This window comes from Enhydra lutris, unplaced genomic scaffold (assembly GCF_002288905.1).
Source record: "Enhydra lutris kenyoni isolate GAN:26980312 unplaced genomic scaffold, ASM228890v2 scaffoldscaffold20, whole genome shotgun sequence".
In the NCBI taxonomy this organism is placed as follows: Eukaryota; Metazoa; Chordata; class Mammalia; order Carnivora; family Mustelidae; genus Enhydra; species Enhydra lutris.
Window position 1 is genome coordinate 28643641 of NW_019154104.1, and position 24303 is coordinate 28667943.

At 46.1% G+C, this 24303-nt stretch overlaps 1 protein-coding gene across 3 annotated transcripts in view; it reads right to left on the bottom strand.

Moving 5' to 3' along the window:
* Positions 1-442: 442 nt before the first annotated feature.
* LOC111148657 (SET domain containing 3) overlaps positions 443-24303 on the bottom strand; it is an 80067-nt gene continuing 56206 nt past the window's right edge. For 2 of the 3 annotated variants that reach the window (XM_022505420.1, XM_022505419.1), the window contains exons 7-13: positions 17729-17787; positions 16133-16247; positions 11282-11356; positions 10077-10243; positions 9043-9128; positions 2698-2858; positions 443-1787 (exon numbers count right to left, since the gene is read on the bottom strand). In XM_022505420.1, the coding sequence (XP_022361128.1) occupies positions 1356-1787; positions 2698-2858; positions 9043-9128; positions 10077-10243; positions 11282-11356; positions 16133-16247; positions 17729-17787 (1095 nt within the window). In that variant the 3' untranslated portion in view covers positions 443-1355. Of the gene's footprint in view, positions 1788-2697; positions 2859-9042; positions 9129-10076; positions 10244-11281; positions 11357-16132; positions 16248-17728; positions 17788-24303 lie in introns of those variants that run through there. The other variant, XM_022505421.1, reaches the window with a different exon arrangement.

The following is a 24303-nucleotide window of genomic DNA, read 5'->3' on the forward strand; positions in this document are numbered from 1 at the left end:
AGGAGAAACGGGGAGAGCGTTCTTAACACGACCTGCTGCACTGGTCAGCAAGACGGCGGGGTTAATAATTCACTCGGGAGTGACGCCCTTCACAGTTAGGGCCTCAGAGACCATGTGCAAACTCACAGCTGAGGAAGACTGGCCGTCCACGGCCTGAGAACTGGGGGCTTTCGGGGCTCACCAACCCGGGCCTTGGCCTCCCCCAAAACGTGAGAGAGCTCCTGCTGGTGTGTGCCTGCTGCCGCCAGGCCCTCCCCAGGCAGCCCCCTGCAGGCCGGGGAGCTGCGACCTCAGGCCCATCCCGCACCTCTGCCTCCCCAGGGCAGGCACAGCTCGGGCCGCATTCACACTGGCTCCAGCCTGCTCCGAGCAACAGGACGTCTGCATCACGGCTCAGTTCAAAGGCCCTGTCCCCACTTAAAGAAAAGGAATACACAGAAAATATTAATCATGTTTTCCTTTTAATAAGGCTTTTTACTCAAAAGTGTAGCTTTGAAAATCTCTAGCTTGTTGTGAAAACCAGAAAAGCCAGGGAGCCGCCTCACTTCGAACACCGCCACGGCGAGCTGGGGGCGGCCGCCGTCCGCAGCCGCTCCAGGACGACGTGGGAAATCAAACGCAACACCTTAAAATCAGAGTCAACACTGAAAATTAGAATGATGCATGTCCTACTGTGATTCAAGGAGGAAGGACGAGTTCTTAACACAGTAAAACAAAACACAAAAGGTAGATGAATCTTCAGAAATCACTAGATGTGTGTGTGTGTGTGTCTTTATATAATTAGGATTATCATCAACATTTAAAACTATTAAAAATAAGGTTGCCACCTTCACTTTTCTTTCAGTACCAGGGTGTTATTTTTTTAGGGGTGGGAGGAAGGTTTTGCCCCCACCCTCAAGTTGCCAAACCCCAAGGCCGTTCTGTGCTGTGCAAACACCCCGCCGCCCCCGCCCCCGCTGAGCCCCCAGAGCGCCGCCACCCAGTCCTGCTGGCAGGAGGCAGAGCGGCTCTCTCGGTTGTCAGGATGACAGGCCCACAAAAGCACAGCTGACAGCAGAACCGCATTCTTCCCCAGGAAGAAAACACATTTGCCCACAATGGGTCTACAGAATCTTCCAAAGCCCCTCGTGGTGGCTTGATAACTTGTTTTGCCCAGAAGCAAGATGGCAACCTTAAAGAGGGAAGCTAGATTTTTCTTAAATAACTTAAAAAAAAAATCATTTTTATATAAAGCAGCAAAAACCTCTTTTCCTCTCTGCAGAAAGAAGAAAGTGAACAAGAAAACACAGCATGTATAAGGACGGTTCGTGAACTTCTGCTCAACCGCACTCCCCGCCGATGGCGCCCTCTCCGGGCTACTGCGCGCTCCCGCCCGCCGTGCTGTCCGAAGAACATTCTTTGGTGCCTTCCGTCGCTCTTTTACTTTCCTCCTGACTTAAACTTTCCTTTTCTGACCTGGTCCCGTTGGGGATAGAGTTTTCGCCATTCACGAGCCCGTTCTCCACGGCCTTCGCCCTGCTGACGGCCTCCGTGAGGGTGAGGGCCTCCTGCACGCTGGCCTCCTCCTCCAGGTTCCGCAAGGCCAGGGGCAGCCTGGCGCCCGTCGCGCCGCTCTCCTCACACCGGGGCAGCGCGGCCCCCGCCTGCATCTGCTCGCGGTAGTGCTCCCGGTTTGCAGCTGCACTCTTCACCGCTTTTTCCAAAATCTCCTTTTCTCCTAAGCGCAGCTTGATGGCCATTGTTGCACGAACAGAAAGGTCGTGGTCTTTCAGGAAGGATTTGTCTTCCTGGGAAATGAAAATGAGCAAAATTAATTATAAGAAGCCTAAATCAGCAAAAGCACAGCGACAGAAGGCAGATCAGTTGTTGCCAGGGACGGGGACACGAGGGAAATGCAAGGGGTGACAGAAGGTTCTAGAACTTGACCATGGCGGTGGCTGCAGGACTACGCGCTTATATCAAATTGTACACTTTAGAAGCATACGTTGTGTTGTATTTAAATTACACCCCAAGAAAGTGATCATAAAACCAAAACGGTGAGCCTAAATCAAATGGGGTCCCACCACATCTGACAAGGAACTTGGCTTATTTAAAAATGGTTCCAAACGGGGCGCCTGGGTGGCTCAGTGGGTTAAGCCTCTGCCTTCGCCTCGGGTCATGATCTCAGGGTCCTGGGATCGAGCCCCACGTCGGGCTCTCTGCTCAGCAGGGAGCCTGCTTCCTCCTCTCTCTCTGCCTGCCTCTCTGCCTACTTGTGATCTCTGTCAAATAAATAAATAAAATCATTAAAAATAATAATAATAAAAAATAAAAAAAAAAATGGTTCCATTGTCTGTCTCATGCATTGCCAGCCCCAGGGCTCGGCGATGGGCTGAATGAATGAATGAAGGAAGGAAGGAGGAACGTGTGAAGTTAGTGGTGCAACGGTAAACCTGGAAAGCACAAAAGAAAACTCAAAATTCCAGAGAAGTGTTGAATCATTTTTAAGATTCTCCTTCTAGCCAACAACGCCTCAACAGAATTCTTTTGGTCAAGTATAAATGTGTTAAGTAGGAAAATATTAATAAGTTGAATGAAAAATGTCAGATATACAACGATTTTGCTGACAAAAGCCAGTTACATTTAGGACGGAATCTCTTCTTAAAAATCCCCGAAAACATGCCAAAGCTCAAATCCTCATTGAAGCCATCGAATTACCTCAATAGTTGTTTTGTATGTTTTTAAAAGAAGCGAGGCTCGATCTTCAAGAAATGTCCAAAGTCTGACCTCATTGTCCCAGCTAACAGGATATTCAGAATTACCCAAAGTGAAGATTCTGTCAAGAGCATTATCTCCCAGCAAATGTTCCTTCAATTCTTCTGCAGAAATACAAACAGCCATCTGTGAGGGAGGAAACAGCACGGCTTCTCATTTTAACAAGCAGCCCACCTTGGAAAAGATCTTCCCCAGCGACGTCACCCTCCTGTGGCGAAAAGCTCCCCCGGATCGACAGGCCTGGCCATCGCAGGCTCTCCAGAGAAAGTCAGGCCCAGCTTGCCTGAGTCGGGGTCCCGACCACGCCTTGGCGCGGCCCTCCATCCCTTGTCGCCTTTTATGAGGGACACTGAGAGCTTTTAGACAGTTTCATAAGATACATTTTAAGGACAACTACAGGGACACATCCCCTATTCTGACCACAGCGGGCTCGCACACCACGCGCTCAGTCACACCAGCGGGGTCAGACACACATCCCAGTGCACAATGTAAACAGTACGAACAGGTGACAGCACCGCGATCCAGCGACCCTTCTAAATTTAAATCAGACTGGTGGCTCACGGCAGCAGGGGACCCAACAAAGCTCTTTATCTCCTCTTACAACACATAAACCACAAACTGAAAGAAATAAGAAAATGGACTAGAAAAACCTTAATGAAAAATGCACCTCCATCCCTCACTTGTCAGGAATTTAAACAGAAATTACAAATAAACACCAGCGAACATCTCAATTACCTTGAAACATATTTAAGAAGAGGAAAGGACTGAGCAAGTGCTCGGAGCACTTCCGCTCCCAGCACATTATCTTCGAGACCCAAACATGCCGATCTTGTTCATGCTCAGGAAATCCGCCCTGACTCCTTATGTAATTATGAGACACTATCCCTTTCCGAGCGCGATGCCCCACAGCTGTCACCATTTACAGTTCAAACTGAAGAATGTGGTGCCGGCAAACCAAACTTTTATTAGTATTAGAGGAATTCAAAGAAGAATACATCAATTGTCTTGACATGACGAATTGTCTTTCTATGACTAAAGAGACACGAAAGACAATGAGCAGACCTACAAGGGTTCCAGCTGTTTGTTTCTTAAGGAAAAAATAAGTTAATCTAATGTTCAAAAAGGAGATTTATTAAGTGGCATTTGTTAGCAGAAGATCATGATAAAATTCAGGGTTTTTATATTTTGGATCCTAGTTTATATAAAGCCCTGAAAATTTTAAACATGCTTCCTCAGTGGTAGAGAGTTCTTTTCAGAAGCCCCCTCACCAAGGTCACTGGTTTTGTTTTCTTCCTAAGCCCACCCAGGTGCTGCATTCAGCACTGGAAAACTAAGGGGCAGGAGCAGAGCCTTCTCTCTCTGCTACTCTTAACAGTGAAACTGGGCTCATTCACTCTACTGGGGACATGAAACCCCACAGGGGGACGTGAGGCCGTGTCACCATGTGACCGGAGGCTTTGTGAGTAGCCCCTTCCCCTGCTTGCCTGCAGCTAACAAAGCCCTGACAGATCCTCTCTGTCCCCACGGGGCCTCTGCGCCTTCGCCCAGCACCACAGGAGCACTCGTGTGGTCACCCCAGAGAGTGCGCGGTGCCCTCGCTCCTCAGCCTGGCTCCGTGTCAAACGCTGGTTCGTCTAGACCCCCGGAGTACCAGGATCTCTTCCACGGATCCTGTTCTTTGCAAACCAGCAGGAGCCACATGGGATGCCTGGGACATAGGCTCTGGGTGAGCAGTGCCAGGTCCCGGCGTGGGGCCTCCACCTGCTAGCTGAGGGCCAGGTCACTCCTGCTCTGCGAACCAGACTTCCTGCATCAGTCACGCCCCACAAGCCTGACTGGAACGAACATGAAGTCTGCAGCACGCTGAGCACCATCACAAACGACAGGGATGAGTATCACCGTCATCTCTCTTAGCTATAAACTCCTTCAGGATATGAACTGTGACCTTCGATTTTCTACCTTGCCTCGTATGCAAGAAGAGCCCACAGGACACCCTTGACTCGGGTTCGCTAAACTGAATCGATGGGCCCCAAAGTACACACCCACCGGAAGCTCTAACTTGAGGGGCAGTGAGTCTCCGGCAATGTGGCCGCTCAGAAGGGACAAGTGCCATCTCGCCGCTCTGTGGGCTCTGTAGTCGGCGTCTGCGCTGCCTGTGTCTGGGGACGGTCTCAACCACCTCCACCCTGATGTCAAACCCTGGACTGGCCAGCATTTCTCCTGCATCCAGACGTGAGGACAGGGGGCCGAGGACCACAGAGCCCAGCAGACTCCCCGCCACAGGCCACAGTTTGCCTCTGCAGACCAATCCGTCTGCAGACCAATCCTTTCCCGGCCGCTAGGGCAGCTTCCTTCGGAGGAGTGACTGTCTGTTCGGTCAGACGGTAACTCACTTGCTCACTTCTTCCTACCCAAGCTGGTTTGCATAGGATTTAAGTTAGTTTACAAGAGCAAACACACGCACGTGCGCGCACACACACACACACACAATCACAAGTGAAACCTCAGGGAAGGGGATAATAAAGATCAGAGTAGAAATAAATTATATAGAAACAAAACAAAAACAGAAGACAATAGAACAGATCAATGAAACCAGGAGCTGGTTGTTTGGAAAAAATTAATAAAACCGCTAAACCTCTAGCCAGACTTACCAAAGAGAAAAAGGACCCAAGTAAGTAAAATCACGAACGAGAGAGGAGATGTAACCACCGCCACAGAAATACAAACACTCTTAAGAGAATATTATGAAAAATTACAGGCCAACAAACTGGACAATTTAGAAGAAATGGATAAGTTCCTAGACACATATAACTGAAAGACACTACCAAAACTGAAACAGGAAGAAATAGAAAATTGAAGAGACCAATTACCAGCAAAGAAATTGAATCAGTCATCAAAAGTCTCCCAAAAAACAGAAGTCCAGAGCCAGATGGCCTCACAGGTGAGTTCTACCAAATATATAAAGAAGAGTTAATACTTACTCTCAGACTATCAAAAAAATATAAAAAGAAGGAAAGCTTCCAAATTCATTCTATGAGGCTGGCATTACCCTAATAAAGACACCACAGAAAAAGAGAACGACAGGCCAGTATCCCTGATGAACATGGAGGCAAAAATTCTCAATAAGATACCAGCAGATCGAATCCAACAGTACATTAAAAGAATCATTCACCATGATCAACTGGGATTTATTCCTGGGCTGCAAGGGTGGTTCAATATTCACAAATCAATCAACGTGATACGCCACATTAATAAAAGAAAGGGTACGAACCATCTGATCCTCTCACCAGATGCAGAAGCATGTGACAAAGTACAGCATCCTTTCACCGTAACAATCCCTCAACAAGGGTTTAGAGGGAGCAAACCTCAGCGTCACGAAGGCCGTACATGGAAGACCCACACCTAACATCACCCTCAATGGGGAGACACTGAGGGGTTCTCCTGTGTGGTCAGAAACAAGACAGAGATGTCCACTCTCCCCACTGTTATTTAACATAGTCCTGAAGTTCTAGCCACAGCAATCACACAACAAAAAGAAATAAAAAGCATCCAAACCAGCAAAGAAGATGTAAAACTTTTACTATTAGCAGAAGACATGATACTATATATAGAAAACCCAAAACACTCCACCAAAACATTGCTAGAACTGGTAAGTGATTTCAGTGAAGTTGCAGGATACAAAATCAACATACAAAAATCTGCTGCGTTTCCATACACCAAAAATGAAGCAACAGAAAGAGAAATTAAGCAATCAATCCCATTTACAACTGCGCCGAAGACAGTAAGATACTTAGGAAGAAACCTAGCTAAAAAGGCAAATGATCAGTACTCAGAAAACAGTGAACACGTACGAAAGAAACTGAGGAAGACGCCAAGAAATGCAAGGACAACCCATGTCCGTGGACTGGGAAGACAAATACTGTTAAAGTGTGTACACTACCCACAGCAATCCACGCGTTTAGTGCCGTCCCTATCAAAAGGCCAGCAGCATCTTTCACAAGAGCTAGCACACACAACCCTGCAATGTGTTTGGAACTACAAAAGACCTGGATAGCCAAAGCAATCATGGAAAAGACAAAGCTGGAGGCATCACAACTGTGGACTTCAAGTTATACTACAAAACCGCAGTAATCAAAACAGCACGGCACTGGCATAGAAACAGACACAAAGATCAACGGAACAGAACAGAAGACCCAGAAATGAACCCACGACTACACGGTCAATTAATCTTTGACCAAGCAAGGAAGAATATTCAATGTTAAAAGACAGTTTCTTCAACAAATGTTGCTAGGAAAACTGGACAGCAACATGCCAAAGAAAGAAAGTGGACCACCTTCTTACAGCACACACAAAAGTAAACTCAAAATGGATCACAGACCCAAATGTGAGGCAGGAAACCATTAAAATCCTAGAGAAGAACACAGGCAGCAACCTCTTTGACATCAGCCATACCAACTTCTGAGGCAAGGGACACAAAAGCAGAAATGAACTATTGGGACTTCATCAAAGTAGAAATCTTCTGGGACTTCATCAAAGTAAAAATCTTCTGGAGAGCAAGGGAAACAGTCAACAAAAGTAAAAGGCAACCTAACGAATGGAGAAAGATATTTCCAAAGGACATATCTGGTAAAGGGTTAGTATCCAAAATATATAAAGAACAAACTCAACACCCAAAAAATAAATATTCCAGTTTAAAAATGGGTAGAAGACATGAATAGACATTTTTCCAAAGAAGACATGCATGCAAATGGCCGACAAACACACGGAAAGATGTTCAACATCACTCACCATCAGGGAAATGCAAATCAAAACCACAATGAGATACCACCTCACACCTGTCAGAACGGCTAAAACCAACAACACAAGAAACAACGTGTGTCGGTGAGGATGTGGAGAAAGGGGAACCCTTGTGCACTGTTGGTGGGAACACAAGTTGGTGCAGCCACTGTGGAAAACAGTATAGAAGTCCCTCAAAAAGCTGAAACTAGAACTACCCTATGACCCAGCAACTGCACTACTAGGTACCTACCCAAAGAATACAGAAATACTAATTCAAAGGGATATGGGCGCCCCAATGTATACAGCAGCATTATCTACAACAGCCAAACTATGGAGAGAGCCCAAATGTCCACAGCCCGATGAATGGATAAAGAAACTGTGGTATAAAAAAAAATAAAAAAAGAAAAAGAAACTGTGGTATATATACACCATGGAATATTACTCAGCCATCAAAAAGAATGAAATCTTGCCATTTGCAACAACGTGGACAGAGCTAAAAAGTATAATGCTAAGTGAGATAAGTCAGTCAGAGAAAGACAAATACGATATGATCTCACTCGCAGGTGGAACTTAAGAAACAAGACAAACGGGCAAAAGGGAAACAAGAGAAACAGATAAACCAAGAAACAGACTCTTAACTCTACAGAACACACTGCTGGTTACCAGAAAGGAAGTGAGGGGTGCGGGGGAGACGGGAAATCGGTGATGGGGATCAAGGAGTGCACCTGTGATCAGCACACGCATACAGGGGAACCACCATGTTGTACGTTGTACACTGTGTGTTAACTAATTGGAATTTAAATAAGAACTTAGAAAAAGTAGAAGTGAAACCTCAGGACCATGGGATTTGTGGGAGGGGGGAGTAAATTTCCAGACAAAAAAGGAAAACACAACCACGAGAGGTCAAATCTCAGTATAAGAAACCCCAAATGGCTTGTCTTAAGCAAACATAAAAGTAGAGGCTCAATGCATAGATTTAACACTTTCTGTACCTGAAATCAGAGGCTGCAGACAAGAACATTTTGTGATGGAAACAGACTCTGTTTGCAGCGTTAGTGACTCTGAAAGGATGCCTGACTGTAAAAAACTCGCTGGCAGTTTCGGATGTGGAAAGCAGAGCCGGTTGCCTAGTGAAGTCCTGTGGCCCCCGTACACGACACTGACCCCACGACGTCTGGGGCACTCACAGATGCCAGCGCACCGTGAGAGAGAGACTCCCGTCCACAGACACAGTTTTTCATGCAGTCAGGCGATCCCGGATGTTTTAAGTTTTCTTTCAACGCAATAGAGAATCCGTTGTTTATGACAAATGAATTTTGCCAACGCGTCAAGGATTGAATAAAACGTTTCCAGAGTCCAACAGATCCACTCCAGCAACGGTGCCATCCTCCCCTCTCTCCAAAAAGCGCTCTAGTTTAACACGTGTATCTTTAATCTGAATCTACGATTTACACTTCATGAATTTTTTTAAAAGTCAACATCTCCCCGCCCCCCACCGACGTCATTTACCTTCGGTCATGCAGAATACTCGGAGAAAAGCCAGCAGCTGGGCGGAGACCGGCGGCTCGGTGCGGTGCAGCGCAAACACACTGGACCTGGCGAGAGCAGGAGCCGCGTTAGTCCCCCACCTGCGCACCTGGGCCCCTGCTCCCGGCAAGCGAGAGCCCTTCATTCCACACTCACACCGTCTGATCTCCCTCGCACGTGGAACTTAAGAAACAAGACAAACGAACAAAAGGGAAACAAGAGAGACAGACAAACCAAGAAACAGGTCGGTCACCCTCAAGGGGCGCTGACCCGTGCGACCCAGCCTGGCCCCGCGCCGGAACCACACGCAGTACCGCCCTGGCTGCCCGGGAAGCACACAGGGCAGGCTCCCGCGGGGGACGGCGGGGCCACCTCCGCCAGCCTTCACCTCTGGTGCACACGACACACTCACAGACTTAAGTGTGCCCATTGTTCTTAAAAAATGTTAGCAATAAGTTATGTTGAGTTCACATTTTAATCATTAATCAAATATTGACAAGTTCAATAAAAACAGGTCTGGATAATCCATTTTCATTAAGAATGGTTCCTCCAATCCCTGGAGAACTAATAAATCATAATTCTTGTCTTATCATTTTGCACCTCAAATGCAAGAAAATCCTCAAGAATTTAGCCAGAAATTCTTGAAATCACTGGGGATCATGACTTCATTAGAGAAACTAATGGTGGCAAAAAATTAAATGAAACGAATTGATCCGGGTCATTAACCTTTTCAAGGTGAAAGACACTAATGATCCACAGTATTTATTTAACTGAACGAGGAGCTCAGGCCGCGTCCCTTGGAACAGACCGTGAGTGCTCCCAGCGACACCATGAGCTTTCTCTCAAAACGCTGCTAAGTCTCCCGGCGCCTCTGGCTAAACGTGCTGTGTAGCAGGGACGAAGACACGGAGACAAACCACTCTGGAGAAGTTGTGTTAACACACCAACCAAACACTACGCAACCGGAAACACTTCAAGGAACACAACAGGGAAGAGGTGAGCATTTTTATACGTACGTGGGGATGCCGGCACGGGCCAGGACCTCGGCCTTCATGGCATACAGCCGGTCACTCTTACTCACTCCCAGCTTTATTTTCACTCTGTCGTGTGAATTATTGTCAAAGAAAAAACCACTGTGGATCACAAACTCTGCATTTGACCGAGTGCCATAAAAAATGTAAATCTGAGATGCGGTAAAGAAAAAATAAAGGGATATAAGAGAAATTTAACATCATTCTCGACACAGAGTAGGGCGACGGATCAGTTCCCTACTTCAACTGGCCTTCCCACTAGGGACACACGACAGCCCTGCAGCGACTGTGCCTCTCCTACGGTCCCGCAACCCTCCGCGGCCCGGCCTGAGACGGGTGACGGGGGGCGTCTACTCCCGTCCCCGCGGGCACCAGGCTGCCTCCCAGAGGAGCCCGGGCCGCGGCGCTCCCTGCCCACCCCCCCGCCCCCGTCCCCGGGACAGCGAGACTAGTTCCTGATGGCTGCACCGGACAGTTCGCGACCGCTCCCCCTCCTTCTAATACAAGGGTCTCTTCTGGAACGAGGTCTCAGACAACGTCCATCGGACGCTGTGGCACCTAGCAGGAGGGCCTCTAACTCCTCTGCAGGAAGAGCCTGTCAGCACCTTGTCAGAAGATAATCGTTCGTTCTGACTCGGCTGGAACGTCGGCGGTCGACGTCAGTTCCACTTTTTGGGATTAACTGCTTGGTCAGGAGCCCGACAGGCAGACAGCAAGCATTCAAAGATGCGCGTTTTCAAACGTACGGAAAGGCTTGGCCCTGCCCCCACCCAGGTTAGGGGAGAAAAATCCACAGATTAAAGTGGAGTACCCGACCCACGGCTCTGTCCCCATGTTTTTGCCGTCGACATAAACAGCCTCTTTATAAATAAACAAGGTTCTAATCAACAGAGAGAACACTGCAGCTTATGTAATTGAAAACTGTGTTCCACTGTCATAACACAAAGTTTATTTTCAGTTGACAGGATCACAAATGTTAGGTCAACTGTGCAAATACATGTGTTCCCATTTTTTTGCTTTGTGGACCCAAAGCACAGTACATTTCTTATAACTTTAGGTCACAAGATGTATTCCCTAAGCAGTCCTCAATACATATACCCCCCATTTTCGGTCTGACTTAACACCCTCTCAAGCCGATCAACGCATTATTAACCCTGTGCCCACTGGCCAGCCCACCTTCCGCCACCTACCTGCTCTCCCGCCCGGAAGTCCCGCAGCGCGACACACTCACAGCGGTCATCTTCCAGGTTGTAGCCAGTGGTGATCTAGGCAGGGGAGAGGGGGACAGCTATGAGCACCGTGGTCTGCGGTCCCCTCACTCCTGAGGGTCTTTGTCGGCAGTTAGAAGATAAAAGATAAGCAAACGTACCGCACCCCGCATGCCTTACTAAACTGCTAGAAAACTGCTTGGTTATTTTCATTAATCCTGTTTATACCAGAGATTCTTATACAAGATTCCACACCTTGAGTAATGGCTCACTCTTAGGAGAATGCGGTGTGTAGACTAACACTCACTGGCCTCCAGCGAGCACAGTCACTTGTCACAAAGCAAGCCCCGCAGACGGAAGCGAGGTCTCCTGGAGAACGCTAGCTGACTCGCAAATGTTTCTCCCACATGTGGCCACCAAGAAACGACAGTGTGTCTTCCGTTGGATAAAGGATCAGGGAAAAAGAAAAGCCTACTTCTAGATTACGTACATATTTTACCCTGAAATTAGAGAAATTGAAACTTTCAGATAAGCACTCCCAGCTGTGTGCTCTGTTCTTAGCATCTCTAAGCCCGCTGCCCCAAACCTGCTCCCTACACCAGAAGCTGCATCTCTCCCCCACCTCTCCCGTCCTGAGCAGCCAGGCGAGTCCGTATCTTGACACATAAGGCACAGAGGTATTCCTGGTGCCACTACTGGTCAGCACCTGAACTCCCAAATTATCCTTTGGGTTCTTTCCTTCCTTGTCATTCCCCTGCATGGCCGAGGCCCTTACCATCTGCAAAAGCGTTCCAACTACCTTCAAGCTCCTCACTGTCCCTCCTGCATCTCTAGTGACACGATAGTGTTGACTTCCTACTTAAAACCTTTCAGGGGCCTCCACTCTACCCACAGGAAAAAATCCAAATTCTTGAGCATGGCCAAGGAGGAGGTGGCCCACGTCTCCCTTCGGCCTCATGACCTACTATCACCCACTACGCCGGCCTCTGCTCCAGCTCCCTCATGCCCGGAACTACCTTTCGCACCTGTTTTGCCTGAGTCTCGGCTTCTTTAGGGGTACCTGCCCTCACCCTACCCAACCACCCTGCACTCCCAGAGCCCCTGTGCTGTCACCCCTCTCACCCGACACCTGCCCCACCAGCCAGACCTGGAGCTCCCTTGCCACTTCTGTCCCCGGGGCTGAGGACTCCGTACCCGACACCTGAAACTCTGATAATATTTACTTGATGTGTGAACCACCAGGGTCAGGAACAGGATCCCCGATTTACGTTAAAAGCTCCTTCTTAGACATCTGCCCTTCAGAGCAGCCCCCCAATCTCTTAGATTGTCTGAAACCATTGTTCATGAATTACTCTGACCTCCTCATTCTGTCCTGGAGAATCAACATTCCAGACCATTACAAGTGCTACTTGCTAATAAAGGTATCAACAGCTTGGATCCAAAAAATTACTTCTGAGTCCAGGGCATGGCATTTTTAGGAGGGAGGGCCATGTGACGATCATCCTTAAAGCCAGTATCCCCAGAACTAACAGTCCAAGAACTGCACCCGTAGAAATCCCTCACGCTTCTGCTCTGCAAACCAACAGAGACACAAAAGCCACGACAAATGAACGCAGCCAGGTATCCAGCACGTCTTCACTCACAGCACAGTTACGACACTTGATAACATCAGCTCTGTGAAGATCCTGCCCACTGTCAAAATCACTCAAAACATGATTCTGATAACAAGGATGGAATAGGAACCGCCCATGAACTCCCAGCCCTGAAAGTCTGCAGCTGCAGCGTGTTTTTACACGGGACCTGGCAGGAGCAGCAGACAGCAGGAGCGCAGTCAGGGAAGCAGGAGGGACAGGGAAGGGCCAACAAGAAACAAACAAACAAACAAACAAACAAAATAGGAAGAAACACAGGAGACAGACAACAGGTCGGGAAGGTAGGCTCACAGAAGGGGAGGCATGGCGATGTTATACAGGGCACCCAGGGCAGCCTGCCTGGAGGAATTCTGTGAGTGGTCTTGTGGATATCAGAGGAGTAAGTGTTTCAGGCAGCAGAAACAACCCGTGCAAAGGCCCTGAGGTGGGCATGTGCTGGCATGTGAGGAAGCACAGGGTCTCAGACCTGTGTGTGTTGGGAGTATAACGGGGACAGGCTGAGCAGGGAGCCTTGTCTTGCTACTTATAAAAACCTGGGCTTTCACTTTGAGACTGGAAGTCTTATATAAACCTAAATGTTTTGGATGTTTTAATACTCAACTAGAAAGACCTTGAAAAAGAGACTCTCTCAATTCTGCTTAAATTTCCCAAGGCCCTTCTATCCCGACCGGGAGAGTTACACACTCAATACAAGGGCTGGTTCCTTCAACACACTTTAACTACTGGAATGGACACAGTGGCCTATAAACCACTTGGTGTGTCCCTCTCTGCACAAACGGAACCAGCTCAAGAAAGGAAACGTGCAGCTTAATTCTAAACCAGCCACGCAGAACTGAAAGATACATCACATCTTACAATTTAATATGATGTCCATGAACTCGTCTGACTCTAATCTGTTCTCCGAGTGGCTAGGAAATGGGTTCACATGTGCCGCCGCCTCTGGCCCAGGTGCCAACCCTGCCCTTTTTGTTCTTCCCTGATCGCCTGCCACTCCTGGCTTGGAATTACTGCCACACGCTCGGCTCCCCCATCTCCACTCCCAGAACCAGGTTTTTGTCAGAAGCACAGCGTTGCCGGGTTACAAATTTCTACCTACTCCCTCGGTGATAGAACAGACAGACAACGAATGTCAGGATAGACACACACACGACAGACAGTCGACTGTCTGAAAAGCCAAGCCTTCATTTCAAGGACTTTATTTCTAAAAAGAGATGAACTGTTAACCAATGTGATATACTACTTCATAGTGTTAAAGTAGATTCTCAAATTCTATCAGACGCAATCTCCCTTGAAGTCTCAGAATGACCAGGGAAAATGGTTCAAGCGAGGTGTGCCGAGTTCAGCATTCAGGGAAAACCACCGCTGTAAGAAAAGGCACTACCATCGTGCAGACACCTGCTGAAGGCCAGCAAGGCCTCGCCAGCTCTGCGGCGGGACGCAGACTTCACGAACAGCGCTAGAGAAAGACAGCATTCGTGCTTGTGTCCGGTGCATTATTTTTATTTCGAGATGAACTAACTTTTTGTTTTTTACTCTTAGAGGGAAAGAGTGAATAGTTTAATCCCATTTACACGAAACAACACCAGCACCAGCGTGGGTGTGAGGGTGTGAGGGTGTGAGGGCGCAAATGCACACAAAGGAGAGAAAGGCTTGCACAAAACCGCGGACCGTGTACCTGGACGGTGCTGAGCAGAGGGACCCGGGCCACGAGGAGGCCGGGTGCTGGCGGGTGCTGGCGGGGAAGGGAGCCTCCGCATTCTATTCCCACAGGGCATCTGTTAAACTTTTGTTTGTTTACAATAGAGTACGGAGCTTCTTAAATTTTAGAAATAAAAAAATAAACTCTACTGATCAATCAAGTTTGGGACCCAGTGAAGCAAAATACTACAGTCAACCATTAAAAGCTTTTTGAAAAATTTTTAGTTTGATCTTGTAACCAGTATAAGGTAGCCCTGAAGGGGAAAAAAAAAAAAAAAAAAAGAATGGAAGTAAATAAAACATGCTGCTCCTTCCCACGGCTAACTACATGAAGCACAGCTAAACTAGGGCAGAAATACAAGTATGGGGCGGGGGGTCTCTTCATTCTCTACACGAGTACGCTTGCTGCTACACCTTTCCAAACCAGCACCCGCATATTCTAGCGTCAAGTGTCTGGCACAGGTTAACATGTGTTCTGGCCGTTTTGTGGGTTTAGATGTGAAATACTCACAGCATTTTTTAAGCCTGTTCATAGGACTGCTAATAACAATGAAGGGAGCTGATGTTGAGAACAAAATGAACGAAAAGGTAACCAAGCTGGTATTCCCGCATAATGCTTAAAAATGCAAAATATTCCGAAGATCACATTTCTGCGCACGGATATCAGGAAATCGTGCTCAGACAACCACCTCAGCACAGAGAGCGTGTCAACCTCTGCCAGTGCCAGGAATCCAAAGACCGCGGAGGAACAGGGAGCCGGCTTCGGCGGCTTCCTCCCCTCCCGCATCGTAATTAACAATCATCCCCAAATTTCCTTATTTTCTTAGTGTCTCCTACCCGGTGCTTCCCACGCCTGAGATGCCAACACTGCAGGGGAGGCCAGGAGCCAAACGCCCCGGTGCGCCTCCTCCTGCCCCAGCACCAGGGAAACCAGCAACAGCTCCTGAACAAAAGCAGGTTACTAAGCGGGCGAGGATGTGGCGGCGTGTCAGGCGGAGGGAGAGGGAACAGGAAGCAATCAGAGAATGCACACAGCCGGGAATGTAGTCAGCAAAGAAAGAAAACAAGGAACAGAAAAGGAAAAACAAGAAAGAAGAAAGTTGGTTTTTTTTTTCCTTCAATCAATCAGTATTTTAAGGAGAGTAAGAAAAAAAAAAAAAAAACTTTGGTTTAGCCTGTGGTTCAATAACATAAGAAAAATGAATGTTTAGGCTGGAATTATGGCTTAGCAAATAAATGCAGCTCACTGTGGTTTTTGAAAGTGGAGTAAGATTCAAGTTCCTGGTTTTTAGGATTAAGCAAATGCAGAGAGAGAAAAACACCAGCTTCTCTTTGTGGGAGGCTGGAGGGGTGTCTCGGCTTGGTTCTGCTCATTCCCTACGGAGAGCGGCAGTACAGGGGCCTGATCTGTCGGTGGAATGGCCACTCTAAAGCTTATTCACCCCAGCCCCCCGGATTAAACACAACGCAGAGGGGTCATTACCAGGCCGTTGGTGTGATTGCACATGTCCCATAACGGAATCAGCGCCAGGGTCACCCGGGAACCGTCCTCCGTGGGAATTTGGTTTTGTCGAGTCATAACAGAAGAGACCGCCCACCTGTAACGACCAGAAGACAGGTGAACTCCGGTAAGCACATGCCAGAGCCCAGCGCAGTGAGACCTCAGCTGGAAACTACGGTTTGTCTGACGTCTCACCAATGTTCAAAACCTTCTCCTAGGGGCGCCTGGGTGGCTCAGTGGGTTAAATCCTCTGCCTTCAGCTCAGGTCATGATCCCAGGGTCCTGGGATCGAGCCCCGCATCCGGCTCTCCACTTGGTGGGGAGTCTGCTTCCCCCTCTCTCTCTCTGCCTGCCTCTCTGCCTACTTGTGATCTCTCTGAAAAAAAAAAAAAAAAAAAAAAAAAAAAAAAACCACCAAAAAAAAAAAAACCTTCCCCTAAGCGCCCCAGGGGATGGTTGCCTGCCCTCACCATCATTTAAAATTAAATCTAGGGCTGAGGGGATGGGGACCTGGAAGGGAAAAGGAGACAGAGAAAACTCAGGGGTGAGGATGAAGGGGGGATGTTCCAGGGAGACAGAGGGTCTGGAAGGAGGGCCGGGGACAGAGATCTCCAGGCCTCCAGTCTTCACCATGGCCGGGAACCCCACCCCTGAGCCCACACCACCTTCTCCTACCCAAATGCCAACTCTGCACCTGTACAAAGCCTCAGTGAAAGGCAAACAACATAACTCCTTTTTGACCAGAAACCCCCTAAGAAGTCAATCAGATGTGACATGTTATTTTTTATTACGCTGCACAATTAAGTCTTTTTGCTTAAAAAATTGTATGATTTCACTCATATGTGGAATTAAAGAAACAAAACAGAGGATCATAGGGGAAGGGAGGGAAAAATAAAATAAGATAAAATCAGAGAGGGAGACAGACCATAAGAGACACTTAACTCTAGGAAACAAACACGGCTGCTGGAGGGGAGGTGAGTCGGGGGGGACGGGGTGACTGCGTGACGGGCATTAAGGAGGGCACGTGGTGGAGAAGGCATTGGATGTTATACGCAACTGAAGAATCACTGAATTCTACCCCTGAAACTAATAATATACTATATATTAACTGAATTTAAATATTTATAAAATTCACTTTACACTGAAATAGTCTATTTATAAAGGGGAAAAAGTCCTCATGACCACCCCACACAAAAGCTCATCTCCACTATCACTTGCCCACCTCAGCTAACCCCACCACTATGGCGGGGGGGGCAATCTGTGTGGTTATGAAAATGCCGATCCTTACCCAGCTGCCATTAGAACTTCGGCAGGACTACCTGTCCGGGGGCTTTAACTGGTCACAGCACGTCACCTCTTACTGAAGTACTTCCCACTTCCGAGATCCCCAGATCACTCAGAAACCACCCCCCAACACACACAACACACACCAAAGATGCAAACAACCACACCCCGCATCCATCCCTTGCCACCCCCAACACACAAACACACACACACCCGCAGAGACACACACACACACACACACACACACGTAGACACACACATGCACACACACACGCGCGCGCGCCCCACACCAACCTGTAGTCCTCATAAGTGAAAGCATCTTTCAAGGGCAGTTTGTTGGCATGAGGATGGGTCTGGGAATTAGAAGTTTCAGAAAGCAGACGTGAAAAGAGAAAAGGGGAAAACAGAAATCAGTCAGCAGAATTTCATTATTTAGCTGCCTAACAGATCCTAACAAGAGCCAAATGAAGCAGGAGGCGTCCCGCCGCACTACTGGGGGATCACCACGCTCTCCGGCTCTCATACATCACTGTCAACTTAATTTGTTGTGCCCAGCAGCCGCCATAAATCTGCTTCCTCATATTTCGATACCAGAACCCACAGACACCACAGAAAGAGGATTTAAGGTGGACGGACTTTCTGATCCAAACGGAAACCGGGAGCCTCCAAAGTTGGGGCTGTCCTGGCCTTTCTCGAATCTTCTCCCCATAACAAGCCGCACATCCCTCAGGAATACATTGCAAATCTCGTCTTATATCGATAAAAGGAACAATTAAAGGCACTCTAATAAATTGAAGGTTCTCTCATTTATCTCCAACTTAAATCATTTGGATGGAAATCAACTTATGTGCAAATGAATCATAGACGTACGTGTGGCTCAAGTACAGAGAATCAAGAAAACTAGTTTCGTGAAATCATAAATTTTACAAACAAGACAAAGAGAAAACAGAGATTGGCCCATTTAAGTCGGGACTACATTTCTTTCCCTCTGGACAAAACAACATTTGGTAAAAATGTCCCAAACCTCACACTTACGAGAATGTTTTATCCATTCCTTTTCTCTCATCACAACAACCCTCCCACCTTGGACCTTTAGAGCAGGCAAAAACTTTGTTTCAGTTAAGAAATTAGAAGTTGTTCGGCCGCCTGGGTGGCTCAGTGGGTTAAGCCTCTACCTTCGGCTCGGGTCAGGATCTCAGGGTCCTGGGATCGAGCCCCGCATCGGGCTCTCTGCTTGGCAGGGAGCCTGCTTCCCCCTCTCTCTCTGCTGCTCGCCCTGGTCCTGATCTCTCTCTCTCTATCAAATAAATAAAATCTTTAAAAGAAAAAAGTTGTAACAGCATAATTTTAATCTCTGGTTCCAGTTCCGGTCTGACAGACGGCAGCAAGTGACCAAGCGAGCACACGGCCATCTCTGCGCCACGACAAGACCCCGCTGTCCGGTCTCTGCGCCGCAGTTCATGCTCGGAGCTCAGTGCGCACGCAGTCTGGACTCCTGACACATTAGCATCACAGTGCACGGCCATTTATCATCGCTCCCTGTAATGTACTCGCTGGCACCGCGCACAGGACAGTAGGGGATGAGGTAAAAGTGGCTCAAACCGTAAATCAATTAGAAAACAAAAGCTTGTGCTCAGTGCGCAATTTTAGGCAAATTATATATTACAAAGGCTGCCAATTGGGTGTTAGCTCCCAGGTGCCTGCTCTCCCATCTAATTCTTCACCCAGTTTTAACCCTTCGGAAGAAAAGTCAAAATATAACATTATATGTGTGTAATTTGGAAATGCTGCAGGAACATAGATGAAATTTAAAAAGGTATGTTTCAAGTCAATATATAAAACGACATATTGCCCAGAGTAAATTTCTAGCTGCTGGTGGTAGATCGGGATTTTCTACCTCTGTTTTTAAAAAAAAGAGAAAACAACAAAAAACAAAAAACAAAACCTGATGCTTCGGTCAACCCCAGCGAAGATGCAAGAATCCCAGAGCCTGAAGCTTCTTCCCCTTTTCTCTGTAATGAATGAAAATGCAAAGGCCATGTCCTAAGAGCCCTAAAGATGCTGTCCATTTACCTTTATAAAATTTAACCGTAACAGTATTCAGGTGTTTCCTTATAAAAGTACAAATTCAGCAGGTAAGAACTGTCCCTCCACAATCCCAGAACCACTGTGCGGGTAAGAAGCACCACAGCAAGGGCCTCGGCTGCCGAAACCCCCACTTACAACAGGGTGACACCTCACAGCTGTGCCACCACGGACGGGGGCAGGCGGGATGGCACGCACACACCATCGCTCTTCAAACTCTAGGAGGTGGGAGGCATTATTGTTTCTGCTATTTTAAAACGCTTTAATTCATTTAAACTGTGGAATGCACTATGGTATTTGAGAGTTGGTAAATTCCAACACTAAATCCCATAGGTATTAAGAATTTGACCCACCCTCCCCAAAAAAGTCTGACTTACTGAATGAGAGGAAGGATGACAATTTTCAAAACTGGAATGCTGAGTGTCAAAACGACTTGAGCAAGGGTCTCCCACCAGTCAGGACTCTGAAACCTCTTTCGATCTGCAACCTTACTCAAATAAGGCGACCTCCTCAAAAAGGCCAAAAAGATGGAAAACTAACTCTCCAAAATGTTTCCCTTCCTCCTGTTTAAATACCTTTCTTACCAAAAACAGAAGTTCATACTCATTGTCCTGATGAAGTCATAGAGACAACTCAGGGGGGGAAATAAACAAATGCTTTCTTCAGATTAACTTTGACAATTATTTTGGCTGTAGGGTTACACGGTATTTGCAGAATCTGTTAGAAATAGTTGTTCTTACATGCTTAAAAATTAAGGTGTGCCTCTTGTATGTAATTCTGATATAATTCTGATATAAAAAGCTATTCTGCCACAGAACACAGGCACTTAACAGTTATGCTGAAGCCCAATTTAATTTGACACTATGGAGAAAGGCAAACGCCTTCCATTTCAACAGGGCTCTCACCACTGTGGCACGATCGCCACCTACTGGCCTCAGATTAGAATAGGCAGAGCCACAGAGTTCCTCAATTCCTGAATTCCTTCCCGGGGTAAGGCCTACATAACAACAACTTACCGTATACCCAAACTAGGGTTTATCTACAAGAGCTACTGTTACAGCTTTACTCAAGCAAAATTTGTTTTGTAAAAAAAAAAAAAAAAAAACAACAAAAAACCTACCCTACCTCTTAAAAGTATCGTACAATAGTTTTACAAGAATCTTGAAGTACTGAAATACCGAAAATGATTTGCGTGTGAAAAACATTTAACTCTGAAAAGAACTATTTTCACATATCCTGAAAAAATGAACAAGAATAAGAAAAACACCTCTTTCAAACACTCTTGAAGCTCTGGACAGAATTTTTTTTTTTTTTTAAACACCAAGTCTTTTTCCTGTTGAAGACCAAGTTAAGGTTTAAAACCACATCTTGCAAAAATGTTAATACTAACCCAAAGTTATTTGAAAGTTCCTAAAATATCCTTAGATAACAAGTCTTTAAGGTCATCCTTTACAGGCAAGATAACAAACGCTCCTCGCTTTATAAAGCAAAATCTGATCAAGATTTTGTTTTTCATGACATATCTTCTCCAAGAGAACACATTCCTAACTTGTACTTCAGAAATAAAAAAGTTTATCGAAACAGAAAGCTTACACTTTGTGCCCAGTTAGCTTCAGCTGTGACTCGTTTCCGAGACGCGGATCTACGTGGCACGGCAGGAGCGCCACCACGCAGTGTCAGGGGCAGGTCTGGGATCTGCCAAAGCGTTCGCTCCCTCCCCACCTCCCACCCCCATAAAGACAGGGTTAGAAACTAGCCACAGAGTCTTCTGCAGATTTTCAAGTGACTGATATTTTTGCTTTTTGAGCACTGTAAATATCTGAAGTTGGAGAAACCAAGAGCTGGCGAAGCTCATAACCAGTCTTGAAGCCCGAAAGAGCTTTTACTCTTGAAAGAAGACTCCAGTTTCCTTACGCCAACAGGCAACCCAGTGAAGTCCTCTTCCGCTCCCTTTTCTGCCAAAAGGAGGTATTCCAGATGAGACACAGTAATATTGCATCTAGTACAAAATAATCACTGTGTTTGGGAAAGATTAATATCTAAAATCGCTTGTTTGGCTTCAATAAAAAGAAGTAATATTGCTAAATATGTAAGTATGACATTTTGAAGAATTTACCATATTGCATGGGTCTGGTAGCTATGCTTAAGGAAATTAAAAACCACTACAGTCAGCATATTTGATCCTTATTAAAGTTCTGTCTTGAACTATCACTCACATAAAACAAAAATAAACCGAGAGGAAATTTAAATAAAACCTATGGATTACAAGAGTTTGAAGATGAAAAAATGAACAATATTCTGGCTTTAAAAAATTGATTTAGCATGCAGCTTCTCTTTATAGTCCCTTGATAAAAATGAAATCTCCCTAACAAACACTTAATAAAACCTGTCAATATCTCTGGAAAGAAAAATGACACAAATGCATTAAGTATTAAATACCCTTGGAAAAAGTCACATATTCCATGAATTTTTGATGCACTATCTTGACATTAATGTAAAACCTTGATATTTATAACTGACAGAGATTTAATAAAGTAGAAAAGAAGATGGCTGCTGCACGGCATGCCGATTGCTGGGCTGATCCGAAATGAGAGACACAGACGCGTGCTTACACTAAATCAACAGTTAATATGTGTTACACAGATCAGCTGCAGCCTTATTTTAAGCTCATACAACAAACCTTTGTGGAGAACCAAAATAAGCAGACTTCGTTATTATGTGAATTCCTGATTCAGAAACATCTAGTATGGGAAACAGCTTTGCAACAGCTCTGCACACGAACAAAATGCGTTTGACTTAAAGTTTGTTTTCTTTTTAACATCTAACAGAAAGCATTTTTAAAATAAACCAAACCAAAGTTAAATGCTCCCACATACAGAGAGAGCGGCATTTCCTAAAATAATTCTCCGAAGGAACGTACTCAACCTGAGGAAAGATTCAAAACCCTCTAAGGAAAAAAAAAAAAAAAAAAGGATTAAAACACGCAAATGGCCTCTGAGACACAAACACCAAACACTTTTCAAAATCAGAACACTCACCTCCCCTATGCAGACTTTTATGAGGAAATCAAGTTGAACACATTCAATAATCACCTCACAGAGGCATTTAAATATACTAAAAGGAGAGTGGCTCAGTTCATAAAAATGACTCCTAAATACTGTATTTTAAACAATTTATAGCCTACTAGAATATGTAATTGTTAATTTCAAAAAATATATGTGGTAGTTCAGTGACTCAGTAATGGCTCCATAGTATCAGGGAGGGCAAAACACGTAATTCAGAAGTTGTACCTGGTTTAGGCTGATTAAAAAAAAAAAGTAATAACATGCAATTAAAATTTTCCAACTAAAATATGATGAAGATTATATTCGGCTTCAATTCTTAAGTGTATATTAAAAGGGACAGCACAGTTAACTAGCTGTGGGCAGTCACACCTAATTCTGGTGATGGGATCATTTCTCTTATTTCTACAAGGATAAAATCCATCCCTGCACCTCAGATCTGAACTGTGGGTGGACACAATGACACATCTGGGGGCCGTGACTCCTCCTCACAGAAGCAGGAGCTCTTTGGTGCTTTCCATGCCCGAGAGACTCCTCCACAGAGCAGCCCCGTGGCATCCTCCCTGAACCCAGCGTGGCTCAGGCTCGCAGAAATGTTAGGTCCGTGCAGACTAGGAGAAAAGAGAGGCTAAAGGCAGCTCTACCCCCCAGTCCTGACGCGGGGGCGGACCCCTGCTCTCCAACTCGATTCCACAACGTCACAGAGGGAAGGAGGCCAGAGGGTGATCAGAAGACAAGAAGGGTTTCCCCCGCAGGACGATGAATGAAGGAGACAGGGCGGGAGGGAAACAAAAAAGAAGAAAAGGGGAACGTGGACAGGGCAGGGGAGGACAGCAGGAGAGAAAGGGGAAAACGCAGAGTGGGGTGGGCGGTGGTGCAGAAGCGAGATTTCCACGGAACACAGAGGCGTCTGGCCCAGGAACGCCGCACGGGCAGCACTTTCAAGCTCAACCCGCCCTGCGTTTTCTCAGCAGACACAACACAGCTGAGCGGAACGACAAACTGCAGAAGAGCCGCAGGATGTAAAATCTGGCTCGGATGACCACACGTCAGAATCAGAGCAGGGCTCGTGTATTTGGCTCTTGAGGGGAAAAAAATCGATTTTTAAGACTTTTATTTTTAAAAGGCAGATTACATTCAATTCTTCAGGGAATTTTCCACCACAAAGTTCTTTCAATTCACTCAATCTGATCAAATAAATACGTCAATACACATAAAATTAAAATTATTTGCTTTTCACTTATATACACATATTTAATTTTCTATAAAAATGTGTATTACCTTGAAATAAAAATGTTTAAATTAAGAAAATAAGATTAGTGGAAAAAATATCAACATTCAATAAACTTACAAAATTACTCTAAGATGGAAGAATTGGTTTTTTAATTAGAAGACACTGAAATCTGTAACCCGTATTCAGTTTAAATTAAATTGAAATTTGCTGAAACACTGCAAAAGATATGCCTCCTCAAAAACTTTACTAGTCACCAACTGTAACCCTGAAGACAGACAACCGGGAACCAAATACAGTCATGATCAATCAGCGTTTTCTGACTGCCAAACGTTTATCCACTCGTGAAATGTTTACTGACTCAGGGGAGACAAAAAATGAAGACAGGTTAGGACTAGAAATTCATTCATTCAACAGATATTTTATTTACTGACCATGTGAAACGGAAGACGCTCTGGCAGGTGCCGTGTGACGGGCAGACAAAAAGGCAT